Genomic DNA, 25334 nt, shown 5'->3' on the forward strand with positions numbered 1-25334 from the left:
CACCACTGAAGGTTGGGGAGGAGAGGTCCTGGGGAGGGTCCCATCTTAGAGCATTTGCACCCCACCTCCTCTCCTCTCTCCTCCCATCCGTCCTCTTCACCCTCTGTCTCCTGAGGACCCCCAGCTCCCCCTACCCCACCCCAATCCCTCCTCTATTGGGCAGAAAGCTGCTCTCTCCCTCCAGGCTTCCAGGACCCGGGGTTGGGGTGGGTGGGGTCTTTCTACCTGCAGGACCCACCTCCCCAGATGCCAGCTGGACTTGAGTGTCAATAGCCATTTTTCCCTTGTTGTTCTATTAATTCCACAAAATAATAAAGCTGGAGGATTGAACCGGGGAGTCATTTATTCAACAATAGCACTTTTCTTGGTGCTCTGGGGGAAGTGGCTTCCATTAGAATGATGAAGGCAGTAAATGGAAACATTTCCTAAATAAATCTGGGAGAAATTGAAAGATAGAAGTTAGACGGGAAATGGTTAAAGGACATGCTCATAGGAGAGACAGTTTGTCACAGGTGGAATTGCCTGTGAGCAATAAGAGATCAGAGACGCAGCCCCACATGGGCCCTGATGATGTAACTTGCCATTCTCTGTGGGGCTGGGCCACTGCCTATTGGGGGGAGGGTGATGGAGAGAAGTTCTAAGGAGAAGAAGGAAGCTTTGTGAGGTTTCTCTGCAAGACACATGTTTTGGGGCTGGGTGTTTGCCCTGGGGTGAAGCTACAGGTTGTCTCCGCTGTACACCCCCACCCTGGTCTTTGCTGGATGGGAGGCTGTGTCCCAGAAGGGACAGTCCAGGGTGGGGGAGGGGGGTGGATAGTGCCTGATGTCATGTCTCTGCCATTTCTTAGCACTGTGACTTTGACGAGGTCACTTAGTGTAGCACATGGGCAGCTTATTAAGTCACAGATTCTTGGGTCCTGCCCCTAGAAGTCACTGACTCAAAGCGACTGGTGGGTTCAGACAGGTAAATTTTAATTAAAGCTCCCTGTGGGACTCAGATGCACAGCTGCTGTGTTGCCTTCTCTGGGATTCGCTATCGTCAACCACAAAACGAGGTTATGCCGAGGCTGGCACTCCACATGCTAGCCCTGTTCTTGCCTTCCTTCTTAGAGATTCTCTCTCCTTTGAGTTCCCTGAGGATTTCACACGTCGGTGATGCCTCTGGCTGTGGTTGACAGCTGTCCCTACAAGCACCCATGGGGGCCCAGACCAACATTTCTGTGCCTGTTGGCAGGTAGGGTCAGCTACTGGCAACATGTTGGCCCAAGTAGCAACTTTACTTGGGAGCTTTAAATCGACAGCCTTGCCAGTCCCTGGGGGTACTGGTGATGCACATGGAGGGGTACAATGAAGTTGGGTGGAGAGATTACTAATAGTAGTTAAAGTTTATTGGGGGACCTGCCAGTACTTGGTGTTTTGCAAATATGATCTCATTTGATCTCCATAAAACCCCATAAGCAAAGCTATGATTCTGCCCATTTTACAGATGGGGAAAAGGGGGGGTAGTTTCAATGATCTGCTCAAGTTCACACAGCTTGTCTTGTTATTCTTGTTACCCAGGAACTTGAATATTGTTTAATGTGCTGTAAGACACTGCAGAGCTGCTCTCAAGTTATTAAAATGCTAACGTCCAAATGTGCATAGAAGCTTCTCTGTAATATGGGCAAGTCACACTATTGAAAAATTGAGATCGTATAAACCTCAAAAGCTACAAGGAATCTTGTAGATGTCAAATAAAAAGTTGCAACTCTGTAGAGTCAGTCTGACTCCAGAGCCTCTGCTCCTTCCACTTCCCACCTCAAGACTCCCGCAGCACAATGCCAGGCCCCTGGGCCACCCCTACACTCAGGCCTGTAGTCCCCTGAGCATCTTAATGTTAGCAGGTGGCACTTCGAGGAGGATTCTTGGGGCAGTGACAGGTACCCATGGGCCTAGAATCTGGGCAGAGACTGGTGGGGTCTGAGCCAGGTCTGGGCCATGTGGTCCCATGGATGTTTAATAATATTTAACATTTTTACTGCCTTTCTCCCTGATTTGTTCCATTAGCGATGTGCCTCCCACTGCCGGCAGGACGCATCCTCAGCCTGTCCCTGCCAACCCATCTGTCACCAGGAGACAGCTCCCTCACAGGCCTCTCTGTTTTTAAACTTCAGGAAGGCTGAACATCTGAAACACAGAGGCCATGTCCCTTTCTTATAAACAACTCGTGGGAAGGACGCCTCCAGGGCTTGGCCAACAGAGGGAGTGCATTCACCTAAGCGAATTTCTCAGGTCCACACGCCCTGCCCCCAACTTCCCTGAAATGAAAATGCAAGGCTTCTCGCCACTTGCTGATGATTACGCAGGCCAGTCTGGGCCTCGAGGGTTCAGGGTCCAGGTTAAGCCCCACTGTTGCCCTCTCCTCCTCAGGAGAGCCTGGAAGGGGAGGAGACAACTGGGGAGCCACTGGAAAAGCAAGGAGAGGCCCTGTTTCCCCAGCTCACCCCCACCTCCACTCTCTGTCTCCTGGCTGGTTTCTCCTTCTCAGCCCTTGGTTGGTCTGTCTCCCAGCATTGTTCGCTTGTCCTCTCACTTGTCCTTTCACTCAGCTTGTACTTGATTCAGACCTTCTTTTATCCTGCCTGAGAAAAAGCACTGTGGTGCGAGCGGTAAAGAATCCACCTGCCAATGCAGGAGACAGGAGAGACAGGTTCAGTCCCTGGGTCAGGAAGATCCCCTGGAGAAGTAACTGGCAACCCACTCTAGTATTCTTGCCTGGAGAATCCCCATGGACAGAGGAGCCTGGTGAGCTACAGTCCACGCAGTCACAAAGAGTTGGACATGATTATGCAACTGAGCATGCACCTACCTGCCTGTATCTGCAGAGGCTTCTGATGAGATCGGGCGCGTTCAGGGTAGTATGGCCATAGACTCTGCAGGGACTTCTGTAAGTGCCTAGACTGAGTTCCGTGGAAGGCAGAAGTGACGACTCACTTGGGGGCCCCGGGACCCGGTTCAGGGCCTGTTACCATGGTAACTCACATATGCATTGCTCCAGTGGCTTGAAGTCCAGAACATGAGCCTGTGTCTCATCTCTAGCGGAGCAAGCCACATCCTTCAGTTTGGCTGGTTTGTCCTCTGAGCAATCACCAACTGCCAGGGGCATGGGACTCAGGGTAATACCTCAAGCCCTGCCTATTCTCTGTGTGCAGGAATGTGATTTTTGAGAACTTTTTTTGGGAAAAAAATGCATACCCAGTGAAGTGAAGAGTAGAACTGTAGACAAAGCATTGACTTAGGAGTTTTAGTCCTTCTTCTCTAGGCTAGTTTTCACTCTTTGCAAAGCATAATAATATATATCATGCCACCTGCCTGCAACATAGTCACAGCCTTATCTAACCACTTGCACCCAGTAGGTGCTCATTCATGTTGGGATTGAGAACTGACTGAATGACTCAACTCAACACTGCCACCTTCTGGTAGAGTTACTCTGGTGCCTGGGGGTGACTGTTCAGACCCAGAACTAGGAATTCCTCCTGGGCAGATCGGCCCAGAAGCTCCATCCAAGACACTGTTTCTGGTGACAAGCTCATCCATTTCCTAAGGGGAAGCACAAGTGTTTCCCAGGTTTAGACCAGGCTCCGTCATCCACCAGCTGTTAGACCTGGAATTCCTGATCCACTCTTCTTGTAATGATCAACTCCCACCAAAGGGTGAGGGACTTTTTTTTTTTTTCCATTTAAATACACATATAAGTCTTTTCTTTTTAAATAGAAGTACTTAATGTTGTTCATTTTTCTGTACACACTGCTTTCACTGTATACCACAAATATACAGTGTTGTGTTTTCATTTTTATTTAATTTAAATTATTTTCTAATTTCCCTTGTGATCTCTTTGAGTATTTCCAAGGTATCTTTCTGTTTATTGATTTCTAATTTAATTTTGTTGTGGTCAAAACATATTCTGTATGATTTAAATCCTGTTAACATTATTGAGACTTCCTTCAAAACTAGAATAGACTATGGAATAGAATAGAATATGGTCTATCTTGGTCTATCTAAATGTTCCAAGTGCACTTGAAAAAGTGTGTATACTACTTTGTTAGAAGTGCTCTATGCCAAGTAAGTCAAGTTGGTTTATAATCTTTTCAAGTCTTTTATATCCTTAATTATTTTTTCATTGATTGTTCTGTCAATTACTGACAGAGAGATGTTGAAAATTCCAGCTACACATGTGGATTTGTCTCTTTGGAAAGGGCTTAAAGTGAGAAAAAAAAGATATTTTATTTTTTCAGATATTTATCACTTCCAGTGTTTTTCATTCTTTTGTGTAGATCCAAGTTTTCCTTCTGGTATTTTTCTTCTCCTCAAACAAGGTGGTTTTTTTTTTGTTGTTGTTGTTGTTTTTAATATTTTCTGTGGCTCTGATCTGCTCCTATGAATTCTCTCAGCTTTTGTTTGGCAGAAGAAGAAAGTCATTTGCTTTAAGTTTGAAAGATATTTTTGCTGGGTATAGAATAATTGGATTAACGTCTTTTTCCTTTCTCTCTGAGAGTAATACTCTATGTATTTTTGGCTTGCTTAGTTTCTGATGACAAATCCAGAGTCATTTTTGTCTTTGTTTCTTTATGTGTATGTGTCCCCCCACAACACCCCCTTCCTCAAATATATTTCTCTTTATTGCTGGTTTTTAGCAGTTTGATTTTGCTGTGTTGTGCTGTTTTCTTCAAGTTTCTTCTGCTTGGATTCTGTTGAACTTCTTGAGTCTATGGATTTATCATTTTTAATTCCTGTTTTAATGTTTGCACCTGCTTATTCTATCATTGGTGTCATTTCTGGGTCTGTTTGTATTAATTGGTTTTTCTACAGGTTGCAGATCTTATTTTTCTACTTTTTTTCATGACTGGTGACTTTTTTATTGGAGTATGAATATTGTTGGTTTTACATTGTTAGGTGCTTAATGTTGTTATATACCAGACCACCTGACCTGCCTCTTGAGAAATCTGTATGCAGGTCAGGAAGCAACAGTTAGAACTGGACATGGAACAACAGACTGGTTCCAAATAGGAAAAAGAGTACATCAAGGCTGTATGTTGTCACCCTGCTTATTTAACTTATATGCTGAGTACATCATGAGAAATGCTGGGCTGGATGAAGCACAAGCTGGAATCAAGATTGCCAGGAGAAATATCAATAACCTCAGATATGCAGATGACACCACTCTTAGGGCAGAAAGTGAAGAAGAACTAAAGAGCCTCTTGATGAAAGTGAAAGAGGAGAGTGAAAAAGTTGGCTTAAAGCTCAACATTCAGAAAACTAAGATCATGGCATCCAGTCCCATCACTTCATGGCAAATAGATGGGGAAACAGTGGAAACAGTGGCTGACTTTATTTTGGGGGGCTCCAAAATCACTGTAGATGGTGACTGCGGTCATGAAATTAAAAGACACTTGCTCCTTGGAAGGAAAGTTATGACTAACCTAGGCAGCATATTAAAAAGCAGAGATATTACTTTGACAACAAAGGTTTTTCTAGTAGTTATGTATGGAAGTGAGAGTTGGACCATAAAGAAAGCTGAGCGCCAAAGAATTGATGCTTTTGAACTCTGGTATTGGAGAAGACTCCTGAGAGTCCCTTGGACTGCAAGGAGATCCAACCAGTCCATTCTAAAGGAGATCAGTCCTGGGTGTTCATTGGAAGGACTGCTGTTGAAGCTGAAGCTCCAGTACTTTGGCCAGCTGATGCAAAGAGCTGACTCATTTGAAAAGACCCTGATGCTGGGAAAGATTGAGGGCAGGAGGAGAAGAGGATGACAGAGGATGCTATGGTTGGATGGCATCACTGACTCGATGCACATGGGTTTGGGTGGACTCCAGGAGTTGGTGATGGACAGGGAGGCCTGGCATGCTGCGGTTCATGGGGTCGCAAAGTCGGACATGACTGAGCAACTGAACTGAACTGAACTTAACCCCTGTGAGAAACAAATTTACCATCTAGAGTACAATGTTGGTTTATGGGGGTTTAGACTTTAGACTTTCAGTACCTGATTGAAACATTATTTTCCAAAGTTGCTTGGTCAGTTCCTCTTTCCCAAATCCTTTCAGTGAGATTTTGTCACTTATTTGTACATAGTTACTTTTATTTGTCATGACCTACATTTCATCCTGGGTTCACTAACATCCTGTAGTTTAAAATTTTTAAATCTGTAGCCAGTAAACTTCACTCATTGTAGTATACAGTTCTATGGGTTTAAACAAATGTACTAAGGTGTGAAGCTGCCATCACAGCTGCACCATAGGGAACACTTTCACCACCCTAAACATTTCCGTGTGAGGCGTCTTTGTCGTTAACTCCATCCCCCTCCCCCAAATGTTGGCAACCATCCAGCAGTTTTCCATCCTTATATTATAGTTTTGCATTTTCCAGAATGTCTTACAAATGGGCTCATACATTATATATTATTACACCTGACTTCTTTTACTTAGCAAAATACATTTAAGAATTGTCCACATTGTTGCATGAATCTACTTACTATTGAGAAGTATTACATTGTATGGATGTGCCAGTGCCTATCTATCCATTCACCTGTTGAAGTATATATTGATTGTTGTGGCTTTCACTCTTGTAATGATGTCTTTTGAACTACACAAATTCTCAATTTTAATACATTCCAATTTATGAAGATTTTCTCTCATAATTAGAGCTTTGTACATATTATTAGAGAATCTTTGCCTCACAGTTATGAAGGTGTTGTCCTATGCTTTTTTTAATTATTGGTTTTCCACATTGGATCTATGATCAATCTTGGAATTGATTTTTGTGTACAGTGTGAGGTAGGAATCAAGATTCGTTCCTTCTGTGTATGGATATCCACTAAACCCAACATCTCTTATTGAAGAAAACTCTCCTTTCCCCTACTCCATTGCAATGTGATCTTTGTCATACATGAGGCACCCGTATATGTATGGGTCTGTTTCTGGAATTTCTGTTGGGCCATTGGTTTGTCTATCCTTGCATCAATACCACCCTGAATTGATTACAAAAGTCTTAGCAAGGTCTTGATATCTAGCAGTATCTTCAGCCTTGTTTCTCTTCCTTAGGATTGTCTTGGCTGTTCTCGACCCTTTGTATTTCCGTATAAAGTTTAGAATCAGCTTGTCAATTTCCACAAACACATCAACTGCAAGACTTTAGAACCTCATTAATTCTGCAGGAAATTTGAGGAGAATCAACATCTTAATGATATTGAGCCTTCCAAGCAAAAAAACATGGTAAATCCAAGAGAAGTTTTTAAAGGCTCTAAAACACAAAAGATTTTGGTACACCTTTCTCCCAGGACACAGGGTCTGCTCACCTAGTCTTGCACAACTCTGAGTCATCTTTCAGGCAGTGCTTCTCTCAGTGAGAGTCTGCTCCAGTAACCTAAGGGCTCCACTCAAGGCCTAGGAGGGACTGGCTTCTTGTACAGACACCTCCATCCATGCTTCTCCTTGCCAGATGCTTTACCTCTGTTTAAAATTCTAAAAATATGAACATTTGATTTACAAACATACGAACATTTCAAATGAACATATCACTTGAAAAATGATATGATTTATCATTTTTTAAAGAGTTGGCAACAGACAAATGAGCAAAAAGTAAAGCATTATTTTAAAAAAAAACCCAAACAGTAAAAATTAAGAAAGATTAATTAGCAATGAAAATATCAAATGAAATAATGCTGTTTGATCTTTTTTTTTAAAATGAGATCTTAAGAATCAAACTGCGTCAATGATGTCAATATTGAGTCACTAGTGTATTTTTGTGTGAATTTTTTCCAGCAACTGTAAAAAGCTCTTCTTGACTATGTGCTAGCTGGAGGAATGGTGAGGAGATATTTTTAAGCTAAGTCCAAATATTTTCCCTCTGAATTTCATCTTCAAATCAAATCTCTTGTTCAATAGCTTTGAGAAGAGCTTTTATTAAAAAAAATAAACTTAGTTTTTTGGCAGGGACTGAAATCTTATTTACAAACTGTAGTTTCTGTTTCCAAAAAAATCTTCAGCATTTGGAGTTTATTTTCACCTTCTTTAGTTTTGTCATGCCTGGATAGAGACTGCACTACTGTTACCTGTATAAATTTCTACACTGACATGTTTATATTCCCTTGTTCAGAACACCTTCACACTAGGGTATATGTTATTCTTGAAATGGAAGCATTACTTTGTCAATTGTCATCTTCTTCCCTTGGAGGATTGAAGACTGCTAAATGAGTGTTAATTTTACACAGACAATAACTCTCTGGATGGGTCCCAAATTTTATTAGTTCAGATTTCAGATTGTTAAAGTAAGAGCAACAAAAATCAGGAATACAATAAACTGGAACTGTGCTCATTAATGAGCCATGCTCCCTCTCCTGTGTTTTTCCAGCTGTTCTTCTGTCTGCTGCTGGCTGGGCTGGGCCAGACTTGAGGACTCTGGCTGAGTTGGCCCTTGGCTCAGGGTGGACAGATGAGAGAGGCACGGAGGCAGCTTCCCCTGGGCCTTTAGAACTCTCCCTGCAGCACCATCAGCAAGCCTCTGCAGGGAGTTGCATGTGTGCCAAGGACACCTTGTCATGGGCAGTCTGTGTCGTGGGAACTCCCTTTGGAGAGTGATGTGAAAAGGAACCTAGGGGGAGGGAAGCTGCCCTTCTGGACCATAGACAGGCTCAGGACACTCTCCTGGAAGGTGCCAATGGACCTCACAGAGAACTATACCAGTTTAGAGCTATACCAGTGCCTGGCTTCCAGGGCCTGGACACAGCTCTGGTGACCTAGGTCTAGCCCTGAGACCAGCACCTGCTCTGCTCCTTGCTCTGGTTCTTCCACCATTCCCCAGCCTGATGGCCCATCGCTGCCTCCTTCCAACCCCAAGAGGTTCTCTTTTCTGTAGCGTTTGCTCCTATTGCTTTAGAGCTTTCAGAGACTGGGGGCCACTTTTTTCACTCCAATCTCATATCCATTTTTGCAATTCTTGTGAAAAAAAAAACTTTTTCAGGTCATGCTTGGCCTCATCACCACCATTCTGTTTGATAGTTATGTGGCACAGGCCACCATGGCAGAAACAGTACCAGGCAGACTCAAAAGATCCTAGGCTGGGCTTGTTGGCTGAATGACCTTGGGCAAGTTGCTCTCCCCATTCCCTGCTTCCCCTTCAGGGCCTCATTTCCAGATCTGTGATTATGAGGGGGTTAGTCTAGATCAGAGATCTCCAGACATTTTTGATCATGCACCCTCAGCAATAAAATAATATGGAGTATGCACCCGTAATAGGCATATATTCACTTATAAATTTTATGCCTTTACTACAGTACTAAATGTTATGAAATAAACATGCAAAATTAAAAGTTAAATATGTGAAATATATACGTATATTTTGTCTGCACCACACTGTGGGTTCTTGTGTTCTGACCAGGGACTGAACCCAAACACTGGACATTGGAGGTAGAATCTTAACCTCTGGACCACCAGGGAATTCCCTATGTAAAATTTTTAAAAATAAATTCTCCTTTACTTTATATAACAAAATTTCCTCCTTTCACAATTTTATTGTTTGCTTATAATTAATAACAGTGTTGGGGAAGCAATTGAATATGTTTCATTTCTTTTTGGAATCTTGCTTTAACACTTTGAGACAGAGAGCCATTTAGGAGTCTGGTCTAGCTGGGTTTGTTTTTAATGGCTGAAGTGGTTGATCCAAAGAAAAGGATGTATCACTAGCTACATTAAATTATGGTACTCATTTTTGACCCCAACCACCAATTAAAGACTTTTGATTGAAATTAAGCTAGTTGATGCCCATCTTCCATTACGTCAGTCAGGGGCTCTTATAAGCTAATTGGAAAGCATTGCATATTGTATATCCACTTGTTGGATTTTTAACAAATGGACTGAATATCTACTCTTCACTTGGACCACCTTCAAACAGATTAGAAAAATATGTTTCTAATATTTTCAGATATGCAGACAGAAACATCTTTATAGGTGATCACAGGAGATAACAGGTTGTCAACAACAAAAGTCTCATTTTCAAAACATTCTCTTCAAAGCATGAGTTTCTTTGGAAAATCAAACACTTTCTCACTCATTGTTATAATGAGTCACCTTTCCCTTGAAGAGTCAGAAGAATTTGAGTTCATATTTTGGTGGATATCTCTGAGGTAGCAAACTGCCAACAGCCACTTGTCCTCAGAAAAAGCTCACCAAATTTCGAACACTTACTTGTCTTTTTGTACAAGAATACATCCTCTTTAACTCTGATGACTATTTTAAGTGCACTGCCAGAAGATAACCAACAAGCCTCTTGGTGGTTCAAAATATTTTCATAGTCATTTTCCTTCTGATTATAAATCATTTTATAAGTTTTACTATATTAAAAAAAAAACAACTGATCACACCAATGCATCCCACAGCACTTGTATATATCTGGATTTGAGCTCTTGACTGCAGTAGCCTGAAGGAAATTCTGCAGGGAGTAGTTTCACATGTATCAACATCCTTGCACCCCTACCCAGAATCCATTTTCATCAGGAAGCAGCCACTCTATCAGTGATTACACTCAGACAAATTTTCTCATAAATGATGTCTTTATTAAGGAAGTAATGCACTGTTCAGTACACATCGCCTCTTCCCTTTAGTGGCTCACAGAAATGTGGTTCCTCATGTGTTTCATTATTGAAACAGAATCTAGGAACACCATGTTAGAAACAGCCGCATTTTCTTCAACTATTTAATACATTTTGTGAAATTTGTTCTAATGGATATTTCTGTACACCTTCAGCAAAATTTTCTCTGCATCTTCCAATAGAATCTGTGGTCATCATGTTGTGTTCATGCACTATTCTTGCTACCAGCAGGTACCACACCGACAGCCGGGTTCCCAGTCTCTACGAGACAAGGTGTGTGTGTGTCGGGGGGTGAGGGTTGGGGGGTGTGTGTAGGTGGATAATAGTCATGTGATACGGGTCTAAAGAGGAATGAATTGACTTCCTGGCAATTATTCTTCCTCCCCCATCACTCCCAGTAATTCCAGAAAAAAACATCTACTTCTGCTTCATTGACTATGCTAAAGCCTTTGTGTGGATCACAACAAGCTGTGGAAAATTCTTGAAGAGATGGGAATACCAGACCACCTTAGTTGCCTCCTGAGAAACCTATAAGCAGGGCAAGAAGCAACAGAACCAGACACAGAACAATGAACTGGTTCACTGGTCACCCTGTTTATTTAACTTATATGCAGAGCACATCATGCAAAATGCTGAGCTGGATGAAGCACATGTGAAATCAAGATTGCCGGGGGAAATATCAATAACGTCAGATATGCAGATGACATCACCCTTCTGGCAGAAAGCAAAGAGAAACTAAAGAACCTCTTGATGAAGGTGAAAGAGGAGAGTGAAAAACCTGGCTTAAAACTCCACATTCAAAAAACTAAGATCATGGCATCCAGTCCCATCACTTCATGGCAAATAGATGGGGAAACAGTGGAAACAGTGACAGACTTTATTTTCTTGGATTCCAAAATCACTGCAGATGGTGATTGCAACCATGAAATTAGAAGACGCTTGTTCCTTGGAAGAAAAGCTATGACAAGCCTAGACAGCATATTGCAAAGCAGAGACATTACTTTGTTAACAAAGGTCCATCTAGTCAAAGCTATGGTTTTTCCAGTAGTCACATATGGGTGTGAGAGTTGGACTATAAAGAAGGCTGAGTGTCGAAGAATTGATGCGGGTGCTGACAGAGGAGCCTGGTGGGCTGCAATCCATGGGGTCGCTAAGAGTCGGGTACGACTGAGCGACTTCCCTTTCACTTTTCACTTTCATGCATTGGGGAAGAAAATGGCAACCCACTCCAGTATTCTTGCCTGGAGAATCGCAGGGACAGGGGAGCCTGGTGGGCTGCTGTCTATGGGGTCGCACAGAGTCGGACATGACTGAAGTGACTTAGCAGCAGCAGCAGCAGCAGAGAAGACTCTTGAGAGTCCCTTGGACTGCAAGGAGATCCAACCAGTCCATCCTAAAGGAAATCAACCCTGAATATTCATTGGAAGGACTGATGCTGAAGCTGAAGCTCCGATACTTTGGCCACCTCATGCGAAGAACTGACTCATTAGAAAAGATCCTGATGCTGGAAAAGATTGAGGGCAGGAGGAGAAGAGGACAACAGAGATGGTTGGATGGCATCACTGACTCAATGGACTTGAGTCTGAGCAAGCTCCAGGAGATGGTGAAGGACAGGGAAGCCTGGCGTACTGCAGCTCATGGGGTCTCAAAGAGTCGGACACAACTGAGTGGCTGAACAACAATCCACATCACTCCCAGGAAAGCCAAGAAGTAGGGGCAACCCCCAGGGAAGGGCTGGTATCTCATTCATGGGTGGATAGATGCTTAGGCAGTGAGCTTATTGATCTAAGTGCAGGAGAACAGAACTGGAGATGGGACTTCCCATTACATCTGACTGTATTCTCATTGTTTCTACCTCATAGAGAAGAACTCGCATTTTAAGTACGAGAGGTATCTGCCCTGACATTTTCTTGTTCACTTGCATTTGCATTGTAAGCATTATCTTCAATTGTGGTTTCCTTGCAGGAATCTTGTTAAGCCACCTATCCATTTGTGAGAGTTAATTTAGTTACAATTTGGCAAAGTAATCTGTAAAGCCACTTAGCTACATGGATGTGACCTAGAATACATCACTCTAGATAGCTCTTATCAGGATCCATTTGAGGCAGGCAAACCAAGCTTTCTAGGGAGTATGGAAGTGAATGGACAGAGGAAACAGGAGCTAGTTTGGAAGACCTAGCAGCACAGCCCAGATTCACTTGGACTCTGGCCACTCCTGAAACAAATTTAAGTATATATATGAGATTAATCCTGTCAGTTGAAAATCCTATTTACAATGCAGATTTCTCAGTGTATTGGTTTACTAAGGCTGCCATCACAAAGTATCACAACTATGTAGATTAGACAGAAATGTGTTATCTCACTTTCTGGAGGCTGGAAGCCTGAGGATCAAGGTGTCTGCAAGGCTGGTTGCTTTTGAGAGCTGGGAGGAAGAATCTTTTCCACCCCTCTCTCCTGGCTTGCAGAAGTTTCCGGCAATATTTGGCATTCCTTGGCTTCTGCCTGTGTCACCCAGATCTTGGCCTTCATCTTTATGTGATGTTCCCCCTGACTAAGTGTCTCTGTGTCCAGATTTCCCATTTTATAAAAACACCATTCATGTTAGATCTGGGGCCCACCCTAGACCTAACATCCCCTTAACTAACCACATCTGCAATGGCCATATTTCCAAATGAGGTCACGTTCTGAGCTATTCAGGGTCAGAACCTCAACATATAAAATTGGGACGAGATGCAATTCAATCCATTATTCTGGGCTGTGCCTCAGATCTTCTAAAACAGGATCTCTGAGGGCAAGAGTTACAATTCATGTGTTCAAGAAGGACCTCAGATAACCGGTATGCTCATTAAGGCTAGAGATCTACACAGTCATGGGAGATGACTCAGAATGTCCTCTCTCCCATCTCAAGTGCATACACCAAATAGAATTAAACCATAGACTTTCATATTGTAGCTGAGTTCAAAAGAAATAAAACAGAAATGTTCATGATGAATGTCTCCAAAGTGGAAACATTAAAACCAGAGAGCAAAGCACTACATAAAAACCAGAGAGCAAAGCACTGGCTGAAGCTAGGGCAGCTCTGAGGAGTGATAGACAAGGTCATGGGCCCAGACAGGCTGGGGCTGGGGTCCAGTGAGGGAGCTGATACGGTGTGTGTACTATGGAACCACTCCTTTTGCAAGAAGCCTAGAGCCTTGAAGAGATACCTTGTCAGTCAAAGGGGACTAGAAAAATCAACTAAAGGTTTGTTTCCACTAATCAAAACTTTGGAAGATGGAGAATTTGCTGTGTGAATTTGCAGAATCAAATAGCTTTCTTAGCTGAGATGCATCTAAGGAAATGGAATTTTAGTTGATGAGAAGGGAGTGATAAGGGTCAGTCTGGGACACCAGAAGCAAAGCTGGTATCTGATAAGGCCTACCAGAAATAGGATGAGATTAGAGTAGACAGAGGCTGGATTTCTGAGCAATTGTGAGCCAAGGAGTCCCACTAGGTGGGGATGGATAAGAAACACAGAGAGCAGGAGGAGGAGAGTGCCAAAGATGAATATGTTACTTTTAAATATTCCCAAGATTGTTCTGTGCCTTTAACTCTCCTTAAATCTGCCCATCCCCAAAGCCCATCCCACCTGCCCATTCCTGGGGGCTAGAGAGAGAACAGCAAGGTGGCCTTCATGAGCTGCCACTGAGCTGGTTGAGACATGGCTTAGAACCTTGTGGTGCCAGCTCAGAAGAGCCCTCTCATGAATGACCCTGGCCAGGCCCACTTTAGAGAAATCAGGGTTTCTAAAATCACATGATGCTTCCTCATTTGGGACTCAAATTTGAGAACTAGTTGGTTTAAAAATGAAAACTGCTATACAAATTATAATATCTTGTAGCAGTTGTATACCAACTTAGGACTACCATCTGTTGAGTGTTATTTATTGTGCAACTTTAGGGTTTTCCAGGTGGGGTCAGTGGTAAAGAACCTAATGCCAATTCAGGAGATGTAAGAGACATGAGTTCAATCCCTGGGTCAGGAAGATCTCCCAGAGGAGGGCCTGGCAACCCACTCCAGTATTCTTGCCTGAAGAATCCCATGGACAGAGGAGCCTGGAAGGCTACAGTCCATAAAGCTGCAAAGAGTTGGCCATGACTGAAGCAACTGAGCACACACACATGCAACTTTAAACCTATCCTGTTTAATCCTCACAACAGACCTATTCAGTAAGCATAGTATTATCCCACCCGATCTTGTGGAGGAGAAATCTTAGGCTCTGGAGATTATGTGAAATGATCACTAGTAAACAGTGAAGCCAGGACTGAAACCTGGGTCGGTCTGATTTCTACATCAATATGTTAATAGTAGTTAAACATGGAGAGTGAATCAGGAAAAATAGTTATCCCATTTTTAATATTATGGGGGGGGTGTTTTCCAAATTTTACATATAAATTAATAAACATTTAAAAAAGAAAAACAACCAAAAAATGAGCCTTTGGAAAGTACCTGCAGGAGAAGGCAACAGTGGGGAGAGTGATGTTAAGTGTGGTTCTTCATCCTAGGTATCCTCGATCATGTCCATGATCCTGGCTCATTGACTTAACATCTACTCCAGTATTTAGGTTGTTGCTCTTGCTTTCCAGGACACTGTGCTTCTAATGGATTAATGAGGCCCTGGGAGGCATGAACCTGACAAGCCTCCTGCCTCTTTCTCCCCCTCCCCACCTACAGGTCAACCCTTTCAGAGATCGAATCTGCAGAGTGTTCTCCCACAACAATGTGTTCTCCTTTGAGGATGTGCTGGGCATGGCATCTGTGTTCAGCGAGCAGGCCTGCCCCAGCCTCAAGATAGAGTACGCCTTCCGCATCTATGGTGGGTGCTGTGGGGACTGCGTGGTGGGGCAAGGGCCACAGAGTAAATACCACATCTGGAAGCCATCAGCATCAGTGCATTGGTCTGAGGCTGGTCGTTGGGGATTACTTGAGTATGAGGGGTATTATACTTCTCAAGTACTGTAGACCTTTGCTGTTTTTCTTAATGGTTGAGAAGTCCAGCTCTAATGGATTGATGACTTCCCTTCCATGTCACCAGAGAGAGGCAAATGGAGTCACTGGTGCTGATATTCCTTATAGCAGCAAGGGCAGGCCAGAAAGAGAAAGAGAGGACTGTATATGGGCATGAGGGGGTTATGCTTGTTCTGTAAAAGTTAAGAGATTTAAACACTGAAGCTAGCTCAGCCACTAAATAGCTGAGAAATCTTGGGCAAATAGGTTTACTTTTTAGAGCCTCGGTTTCCTCATCTTAAAAATGAGCAAGTCGAGAGAGATCATCTCTGAGGTCCCATGACACTTTATGCCCCTGATCTTGTCAGGGAGCCACAAAGCTCTGCTAAAGTTCTGCTCTTCAGCTTCATGGACCCCTAGCACATCTGGGGCCCTGGAAATCCTCAAAAGGAACCGAAAGGAAAGAAACAAAGCCTTCAAACAGATCACATGCAAGGCTTCAAGCTCATCTTGACAACCCCTTGGGCCAAAGGACTTGTACATTTAGGCTTGTATAATTTGTCGTCTCGCCTGTCTTCCTTTTCTACCGGCTCCTCCCACCCAGTCCCCACATGGTGGACGCCAACCCTCTTATTCCTGCCTCAGCCAAGTGGGCTTGGATAGAATGGAGTGAAGGGGATTTAAGCCAGAGGGACCTATGAAGTCTCAGTGTCTCATCTATCATGTAAAAGGGGCTTAATGATATTTTTGTATTTGATATGTCTTCAGGCTTAGTATCCAGTAAACACATATGAAATCATAAGTTTCCCTACAGAGAAAACCTGAGTAAGCTCCTATCATACTGTCGAATCAGCCAAAAGCAACTATAAACTCTAAACAAAATGTAAAAATCAACTACCTCAAGGCACTGCATAGCCATGGAAAGCATAGATTTAACACGTGAAAAAAAGAAATGGTACTGAACAGCTCTGCACCCTCCTCCCCTAACTTTTAGTTTTGTACTTTTCCAGCCTGAAGTTGAGCTTCAATAAGTGGCGTCATACAGGACTAATAGAAACCCTGATCTCTTTCTGACTTCAAAAATCAGAGAGTATGGGACACCTTTCCCCTCAAAAGTGAAAAGAAGGGAGAGTCCATGAAAGAAAGTGTGCTGCTGCTGCTGCTAAATCGTTTCAGTCGTGTCCGACTCTGTGCGACCCCATAGACGGCAGCCCACCAGGCTCCCCCGTCCCTGGGATTCTCCAGGCAAGAACACTGGAGTGGGTTGCCATTTCCTTCTTCAGTGCATGAAAGTGAAAAGTGAAAGTGAAGTCGCTCAGTCATGCCCGACTCTTAGCGGCACCATGGACTGCAGCCTACCAGGCTCCTTCGTCCATGGGATTTTCCAGGCAAGAGTACTGAAGTGGGTTGCCATTGCCTTCTCCATGAAAGAAAGTCAGAAGGAGCCAAATCTCATTCTGATCTCTAAACCATATATACCAGGATGAACTTAAAGCAGCTCAGGTAAGGAAGAAAGAACTGAACGGAGAGTTGAGCTGCCATTGCATTTTACAAGGTCCCTGAGTGATAGGGATTGCCCACTAGAATAGAAAATTCATCACTCTTTGGAGGAATAGAACAGAATCCACAGTTTCTACATAAAACATTTATAATGTCTAAGATACAAGAAAAGTATTCAGTATTTAGCATTTTTTAAATGAAAAATGATACATTCCCAAGAATGAGGACTGACTCTGATATGAGCCAGATGTTGGAATTAGCTGATAAGTATCTTCAAACAGTTATTATAATCATTCCCAATGATATAAAAGAAAATGGGTTCCTAATGAATGAAAGGATAGAAATTCTCAGTAGAAAAATAGAAACTATAAGGATCAAATGGAAAATACAGAACTCAAAAATAAAATATCTGAAATAAAAATCTACCATTTGGGCTTAGCAGGAGACTCAAGCCCACTCCAGTGTTCTTGCCTGGAGAATCCCAGGGACGGTGGAGCCTGGTGGGCTGCTGCCAATGGGGTTGTACAGAGTCGGACACGGCTGAAGTGACTTAGCAGCAGCAGCAGCAGCAGAAGAAGAATCAAGATGAGAGGAAAGAGTCTGTAAACGTGAAGACTGATCAATAGAATATAACCTAATCTGAAGAACAGAGAAGAAAAATATGATGAGAAAAAAGAATCAGACCCTGAGGGACATGAAGGACAATAGGAAGGTCTAACAAATATCCAGCTGACATCTCAGAAGGAGAGGAAAGAACAAGCAGGGCAGAAAAGATATCTGCAGAAATAATGGCCTCAAATGTCCTAAATTTGATATGAGACACAAATTTACAGTGAACTTTAAGCAGGGTAAGTACAAATGAAATCATAGACCCAAATTCAGTTGGCTTAATAGTCCATTCAGTGTTATTCCTCCTTCCTTACCCCAAGTATTGCTGGGAGTCCCCAGGGATTTCCAAGCTATCCACAGAATTCTAGTTCATGAGCGCTGATACTTTCTGTCGGGCCTTCCACCGCAGAGCACTTGCTGAGCTATCTCTAGCCTCTTCCATCTCCTGTTAGTACTCTTCTGGATGGGCCAGCACTTCTGGGTGGAAAATGCTGACCCAGACTAGGTGCTCTTGCCTTACCTGTGCAAGTAACATGAAGTTACCTGTGTAAAAGGCAACCGAGGAAGAGCAGCAGTGTATTAGTTTTCCACTGCTGTGTAATAAGTTACCACAAACGTAATGGCTTTAGATGAAACATACTTAGAATCTCACAATTTCTGTGGGTGAGGAGTCTGGGCACAGTTTGGTCGGGTCCTCAGCTTAGGGTTTCACAAGATTGCAATCAAGGTTTTGGCTGGGCTGCAATCTCACCTGAAGAATGATTGACAGGGGAGGAACCCACTTACAAGTTCACTCCAGTTGTTGGCAGAATTCATGGACATGACTGAGTGACTGAACAACAACAATAGAACTTAGAGCCCTGGCCTTTTGCTGGCTACCGCCTGCATCCTGCCCTCAGTTTCCAGAGGGTGGTCTACGCTCCTAGTCACATGGGCCTCCCAACGTAGCCAGTTGCTTCTTCCAAGACAGCTAGAGAGTCTCTTGGGCCAGACTGCTGGCAGTATAACATATATTATAGACGTCTCATCTGTTGCCAAATCCTGCTGCTTAGATGTAAGTCCCCACACACACTAGATGGGGGAGTCGATTAGACAAAAGTATGAACACCGAGAAGAGCAGATCATGAAGGAGGGAAGGCAATTAGAGTTTGTCCACCATAAGCAGCATGGAATCCATGGCAGAAGTGAAGCAGGCTTCCCGAGGGCCTCAAATGCAGCTGGAAAGTGCTCAGGAAACCAGGGAGCTCCTCTCTCCTTTTCTCTCTGTCCCTGCCTAGTCTCTTATCTCTGTTTCTCTCTGCACACCTTCTCCTTCTGCAGATCCAATTTTTATGCCTCTGTGCCTATGGACCAAAGATGACTACCCCAGCCTTCACATGACCTATGGGCTTGGGAAGGTCACATGACCTATGGGCTCTGACTGACGGGCCACAGGCATCTCTGTCTCTCATTTCCATTTTCTCAGGAGATGCTTATTGGCTCCGCGAAACCAGAGATCCAGCTGCCCTTGGGTTAGGTGACCAAGCTTGTCCAGTCATCCACCACCAAGAAGAAGCAGAGTCACATAAATAAACGTGGCTTCTGAGGCCAAACACTGGGAGTTGAGATGCTGCTCAGAGATGGCAGTGTAGGCTGGGGAGGTGTTCCAAAGGATATCTGTCTCAGCTGTGTTTCCATTGTTTCTAGAGCTAAACAAACAAAACCACCAAATCTTCAGGGAGCTAGATGAGTTCCCTCAAGACATGGGAGCTCAAACGTCTTCAGCTCAAGAATGGGGGGAAGGTCCTCCCTCCTGAGAGGTCAGGCAGGGTCCTCAGGTCACATCAAGAAGCAGACACTCCAGTCCCCTACACTGTCCTTGTATCTTCTCCCCCTACCCGCCTCCAGGGGCCCCTTGAACAGTTTCCTTCCTTTCTGAGCTCCAGTGCAAAAGCAAAAAGCACAGAGGCTTCATGCAAATCAGTGGTGCAAATAGATGCCTAGGGACTCATAAACTCCAAGGCTTCATCAGTTAGACTCAGGCAAATCTGAATTCTCTTCTGGCTCAGAAGATTTGCTACCTTACAGAGCTGTCAGCAGGACTGAAGACAGGACGTGTGAATCTCTGAGCCTGGTGCCTGGCCCGTGATGGCTGCTGTATAACTTGAGGTGGTAGTGGTAGGAATGAAGGAAGAAGAGGAGGACTAAAAAGAAGGGAAAGAAAAGGAGAAAGAAAAGAGAAGAGAGGATGACGATGTGATGGCCCCAGCAATCGTCCTTAGCCAGTCTGAAGACCTAACTCAGTGTTCTAACCCCTCATTACACCAACTGTGGCCTAGATACCAGCAGCAGCATCATTGCCAGAGAGCTTGCTCAAAGTGTAGAATCTCAGGCCTCAGTGTCCACTTACCGAATCAGAATCTACCTTTGAACAAGACTCCCAGATGATTCCTCTGCGCCTGAAAGTTTCAGAAGCATGGCTCTAACCCACTGATTTTCCAATGTGGCCAACACTGGAATCGCTGTTGTTCAGTTGATGAGTCATGTCCAACTCTCTGTGATCTACAAAGAGTAGATCTCTGTGGACTACAGCATGGACGACATTGGAATTACCCGGGGAGTTTTCAAGACCTACACTTGGGCCCCATCTGCAGAAACTTGATGTGATGGTATTGGGTATGCCCTGGTTGATATGCTTTTTGAAAGCACCCTGCAGGATTCTAAAAAAAAAAAAAAGGAAAAAAAAAGTGCTGAAGAGTTACTACTGCTCTGACCTACTATATCAGTTAGGACTGCATTCAGTTACTTGTAAGAGCATCCTTGTTTGAAAAAAAAGAAATCCTGGATTCAGGCAGTCCAGAGCTGAGGTAATGGCTCCAGGAGGCAATCAAGGGCCCGGGCTCCTTCAAGCCTCCTAATCTCCCATCTTTAATGGGACTGCCGTCCTCAGAGTCTCAAGATATATTCTGTGCCTACAGGTATCTCGTCATCCCAGTCAGGGAGAAAAAGAGATGGGAGAGGGAATAAGGACAAAATGGACATTGAAACACACAGATGACATCTACTCTTCTTTAACAAACTTTCTTGGAAGCTCCACCCAGCAAACTATGGCTATAACTTCATTGGCCAGAACTGTTACATGGTCACACATAGCCCCAAGGGGGACTGGAAGGCTGTGTATTTTAAGCTGGACATAAACAAGAATTGCAATTCTGTTAGGAAGAAGGAAAGGGCGAATGGCTGTCGCTCAAGCCCAGCCAGCCAGCCACACCTACCCAGGACATACCTCCTGGCCTCCAGTCTCTGCTCTGAGGGACCGTCCTGGCCTCCACCTGATCCATCCTCTTCTCTCAGTGTCTCTGGGGAGACTTTCTACCTGTCAGAGACCAGCATCCCAGCACTGCTCTTCTGCTCGGGTCAGCACGCTCCCACCAGCTGTGAATTACCCTCAGACAGCTGCCATGGCACCAGTGGCTGATCTTCCAGAGGTCCTGCTGGCCCAGCTCCCATATGCAGAGACTGCGGCAAAGCAACATGGCTTTGATCTGACATGGGGATGCTAGTGGCTGGGAGTGGTGAGGGAGGCAACCTCAGTTCCCGTGGGAAGAGTGGTGAAGGCCTGCCTTACCTCACTCACGCAAATGAGCTAATCTTGTGAAAGTACTTTGTAAACTGCAAGGAGTAACATGACAGATCAAGATGATGACGGTCAGAGAGTTTGGGGGACCCCTGAAGGCTGAGCCCACCAACTCGCTCATCTCCCTCATTGCTGGGAAACAGCAAGAAGAGCCCTCCTCTCTCCCCAAAGTGGCCAAGAACATGGGACATGAGGCTTCTGAGGCCACATGGGCTGCCGGGTAGCCCAGAGCTCCCAGCCCTCCACCCTTAGCCAGGCTCTTCTACCCTGGCATCCCCAAAGGAGGGGAACTGTCCAGGACTACACTTTACTCCAGCAAATTATTCTGTTTTCAGATGGCTTGGGCTCAAAGCCATGTTGCTTTGCTGCAGTCTCTGCATATGGGAGCTGGGCCAGCCGGACCTCTGGAAACACTGTGGGGGGTGGGGTGGGGGGAAGGGTCTCAGGAGAGGCTGCAGGGCTTCTTGCCCGCAGCGCAAGGTCACTGCGGAGCCCCATTCCCTCCGGTCTGGACGCTGGCCCCTCCCAAGCCCCTCTGCCTCTCTCCCACTGGCTCTGATCCATCGCCCGTGGTGTGTCACAGCAAAGCCATGTGGGGTGCGCTTAGATGAACATCATGGGCTTTAGCGTCCAGTCCCTGTGGCTGATTACCATTCAGCCAGGGGAGAGCCACCTGCCCTAGGAGTGAGGTGCTCAACTGGACCTTTATGTCCACACTCTTCCTTGGAGAACAGAGACCAAGGTCTTGGCTCCACCCCCGAAGGGTCCCCGTGACACCAGCAAACTCATTCCTCCACTCTGGGCCCAAGTTAGCTCTAGCTGTCATTCTTCAATGTGGGATATTGCACAGTTCCTAAGGTTTGCGGGTTTCATATTCAACGGTCATCACGAGATCTAGAATTGAACCTGCCTTCTGCTGCTACAACTCCCCACCCTTAGGCCTGCCCAGGTCCCCCCGAGTATCACCTTCTAGGCCCACCTGGCAGAGCTGGGCTACTCGGGGCATCCCAGAGGCTGGTGGGAGCCTGCAGGTTCCAGCCGGTGCCCTGGCCCCAGGACTCCCTTCCTTTGAGGCCCCACCTCCTCTTGGCAGATTTTAATGAGAACGGCTTCATTGATGAGGAGGACTTGCAGAGGATCATCCTCCGGCTGCTCAACAGTGACGACATGTCAGAAGACCTGCTGACCGACCTCACCAGCCATGTGTGTGCCCAGGGCTGCAGGGCGGGGGGTGGGTCCGGCCACCACTGGAAGCCTCTTGATGGCAGGTGAATGAGGGGCTCTGGGGGACGCACACTTGCTAGAAACAACTACCCCCAGTTTCTGTCCTCCCTCCAGGATCATGCCTCCCTTCCTGGGTCCCCAGAGCAGTAGCCCAAGCGCCCCATCCAAGGGGCCCTCCCACCAACACTGCAGCCACTGCAGGCAGGTGGGCCAACAGCAGCGCAGCCTCAGATGGACACATCACAACGTCCGCTTGCCCACACTATAACAGCACCACACAATGCCCAGATGTCCCCAAATGGCCATCCAGAGGACACAAAGGCAGCCCTGGGCCCATCTGTCCTAAGACTATGAGAACTCTCTGGTCTGGATGGGAACTAGGAGCAAAGATAAAACCATGGGGGAGCCCAGCTGCATCCCACCCTGACTGCACGTTGCAGAGCAGCGCCCCTGCCTGTGACTGGGGACAGGAGCGGGTGGGGGTGTCACCCTGTCCACCACCCCCACGCCCGTTCTCACTGCCAAGTTTGTGCTGGAAACACCAAGAGGACTCTTGCCCACAATGAGATCAGCCCACAAGGTCCCAGACAGCAGTGCACACAACCTCATCTCTCTGCACCTCTGTGTCCTTGTCTGGGGCAGGACGGGGGTGGGAGTGGGGGCAGGGAGCAGAGAACCTGCCCCCAGGGGACTCTAGGGATGCTAAGCACCGGGCAGAGAGCCTGGCTTGTGGTAACACTCAGCATGTGGTCCCTGCCCCCGACCGCTGCACCCCCATCTCACTTTCTGATTCTCTACATTCTGGCTCCTTTTGCGCCCCTGTCCAGGTCCTGAATGAGTCGGATCTGGACAACGACAATATGCTGTCTTTCTCAGAGTTTGAACACGCAATGGCCAAATCTCCAGATTTCATGAAGTAAGGTGTTCTGGAGTAGGGGGATGCCCAGCCTAGTGGGTGGGACAGGAAGATCCCCGCCCCCAGTCTCCCTGAGCCAGCAGAGCACCTCAGTCTTCCCAATGAGGTCATGAGTTTCCAGGGCACTTTGCAGATTCTTTCAGAATCAGCAATCCTGGAACTTCTGAGAAATGAGGTAACCTGGAAAGAGACAGGGCATAGGGTTTCAAAATGCAAAGGGGAGATTGCGGTTCAGGCATTGCAAGCGACGCGGATGGTTCGGACTTCAGGTACTGTCCCTCTCCAGCCAACGCAAAGTCTGCTGGGCTGCAGGACTGACCTGGGGAGTCGCCTTTGCCACTGTTAGTCCTGCTCCCCTCCCCCTACAACTTCCAGTGGCCACCTGGAGCTGGGGACTGGCACTGAACCCGGGTGGGGGCGGGGCAGACAGTGAATATGCCCGTGATGGAGCTCAGAGAACTCAGGTGAAAAGGGGCCGTAAGGGTCGTATCCGGTCCAGATGCTTCTGAACAATTGGCCATCTCCATATTGGCTGTGTTTAACAGTTTCATTTGGGTCCCTCCGGTTGTGGGAAGTACACCACCACTGAGGGCAGCCCATGGCACGAGGACCAGCCTGCTAGGGCAGTCTTCTCGCGCTGAATCCCATGCTTGCCTGCGTCTGCTGTTCCTGCACCCTGTTCTGCCCTTGGTCCTCAGCCTAGGTGACAGCAAGGACAAATGCCCATTCAAAATGGTTTAACCAATCAAAAAGGAACAAAACCAGCTAGACCTCATGGAGCGCCCGGTTGGGAGCCCGGAGTCTCTGCCTCTGTCCTCAGCAGCTCTGATCTTTGCTTTATATGCAACCAGAAATCTCTGCTTTGCTAGGCATGAGACCAAATGTGGCTTTCACACAGCAGTCAAGTTTATAGCTCTTTGGTTCCCAGTGACCCTCAGTGAATGTCCCTTGGCTCTGACTGAATTCCCCAAGAATCTGATTGGCCAGTCCAGGCAGGTGTCCGGCCCTCTTCCAATCACTTGGCTGGAGGAGATGGCCCTCCCTTCCAATATGGCTGCTCAGGGGCTCTTTTAGAGAAAGACGGTCCACACTTGGACCACCCCACTTGATCCTTTTCTTCTATAACAGCCCGGCACACAACTGAGGCTGGAATCCTGTCTGCCTTGAGTGTTTTCTTTGAATCACTCCCCTTTCTTTCCACTGGCTCCAGCACCACAAGGTTGTGACAGCCTTAGCATTCTGGAGCTGCTCAAAGAAGCTTTAAAGAAGGCTTTGGGGTGGCTTGGATTGCTGCAAGCTGACCATCGCTCAGACAAAGGGACACAAGAGGTGTGAACCCAGGAAGTAGAGGGGGCTTTGCAACTTCAGGCTTGAGGTGGCTAATGGAATTCCTTCTTTCAGCTCCTTTCGGATTCATTTCTGGGGATGTTGACATGAACACAAATACCTGCTCTGGTGGCTTTGAAGGGGACTTGGAATTCAACCCTCTGCAGGCACTAGAGGAAATCTGACTAGAAGAATGACTTTGTCCCCATCCCTCCCTCACTTCTAGAATATTGTTTATTCAATAAAGCAAAATTAAAGCCTTTCCCTTTTCTCATCAGTTCATCATATTTTGAACTGAACTGAACATTATATTTTGAGTGCAAGGTCATATAGAAGTAACTTTTATTAAGGATTGCTCATTCCAGGGCTTAAGTTTGCCAGTGTCTGAGATGTGCCAAGACTGAGATTGGCCAGTCTTTTTGAGGCCAACCCATGTCACAGCAGGGACCAAGCCAAAGCAGATGAAATTCACCAGGAAAATATACACCTTTCCCTTGCTCCCACGGGGCCTCCCTTCAGCATCCTTCTTGCATC

At 45.7% G+C, this 25334-nt stretch overlaps 1 protein-coding gene across 1 annotated transcript in view; it reads left to right on the forward strand.

Moving 5' to 3' along the window:
- Positions 1-24906, forward strand: part of CIB4 (calcium and integrin binding family member 4) — a 52171-nt gene extending 27265 nt beyond the window's left edge. Inside the window, exons 4-7 of the mRNA XM_052649682.1 lie at positions 15337-15478; positions 22428-22537; positions 23386-23474; positions 24876-24906. Of these exons, the coding sequence (XP_052505642.1) occupies positions 15337-15478; positions 22428-22537; positions 23386-23474; positions 24876-24906 (372 nt within the window). The remainder of the gene's footprint in view (positions 1-15336; positions 15479-22427; positions 22538-23385; positions 23475-24875) is intronic.
- The last annotated feature ends 428 nt before the right edge of the window (positions 24907-25334 follow it).

Source organism: Budorcas taxicolor, chromosome 11 (assembly GCF_023091745.1).
Source record: "Budorcas taxicolor isolate Tak-1 chromosome 11, Takin1.1, whole genome shotgun sequence".
NCBI classification, from domain to species: Eukaryota; Metazoa; Chordata; class Mammalia; order Artiodactyla; family Bovidae; genus Budorcas; species Budorcas taxicolor.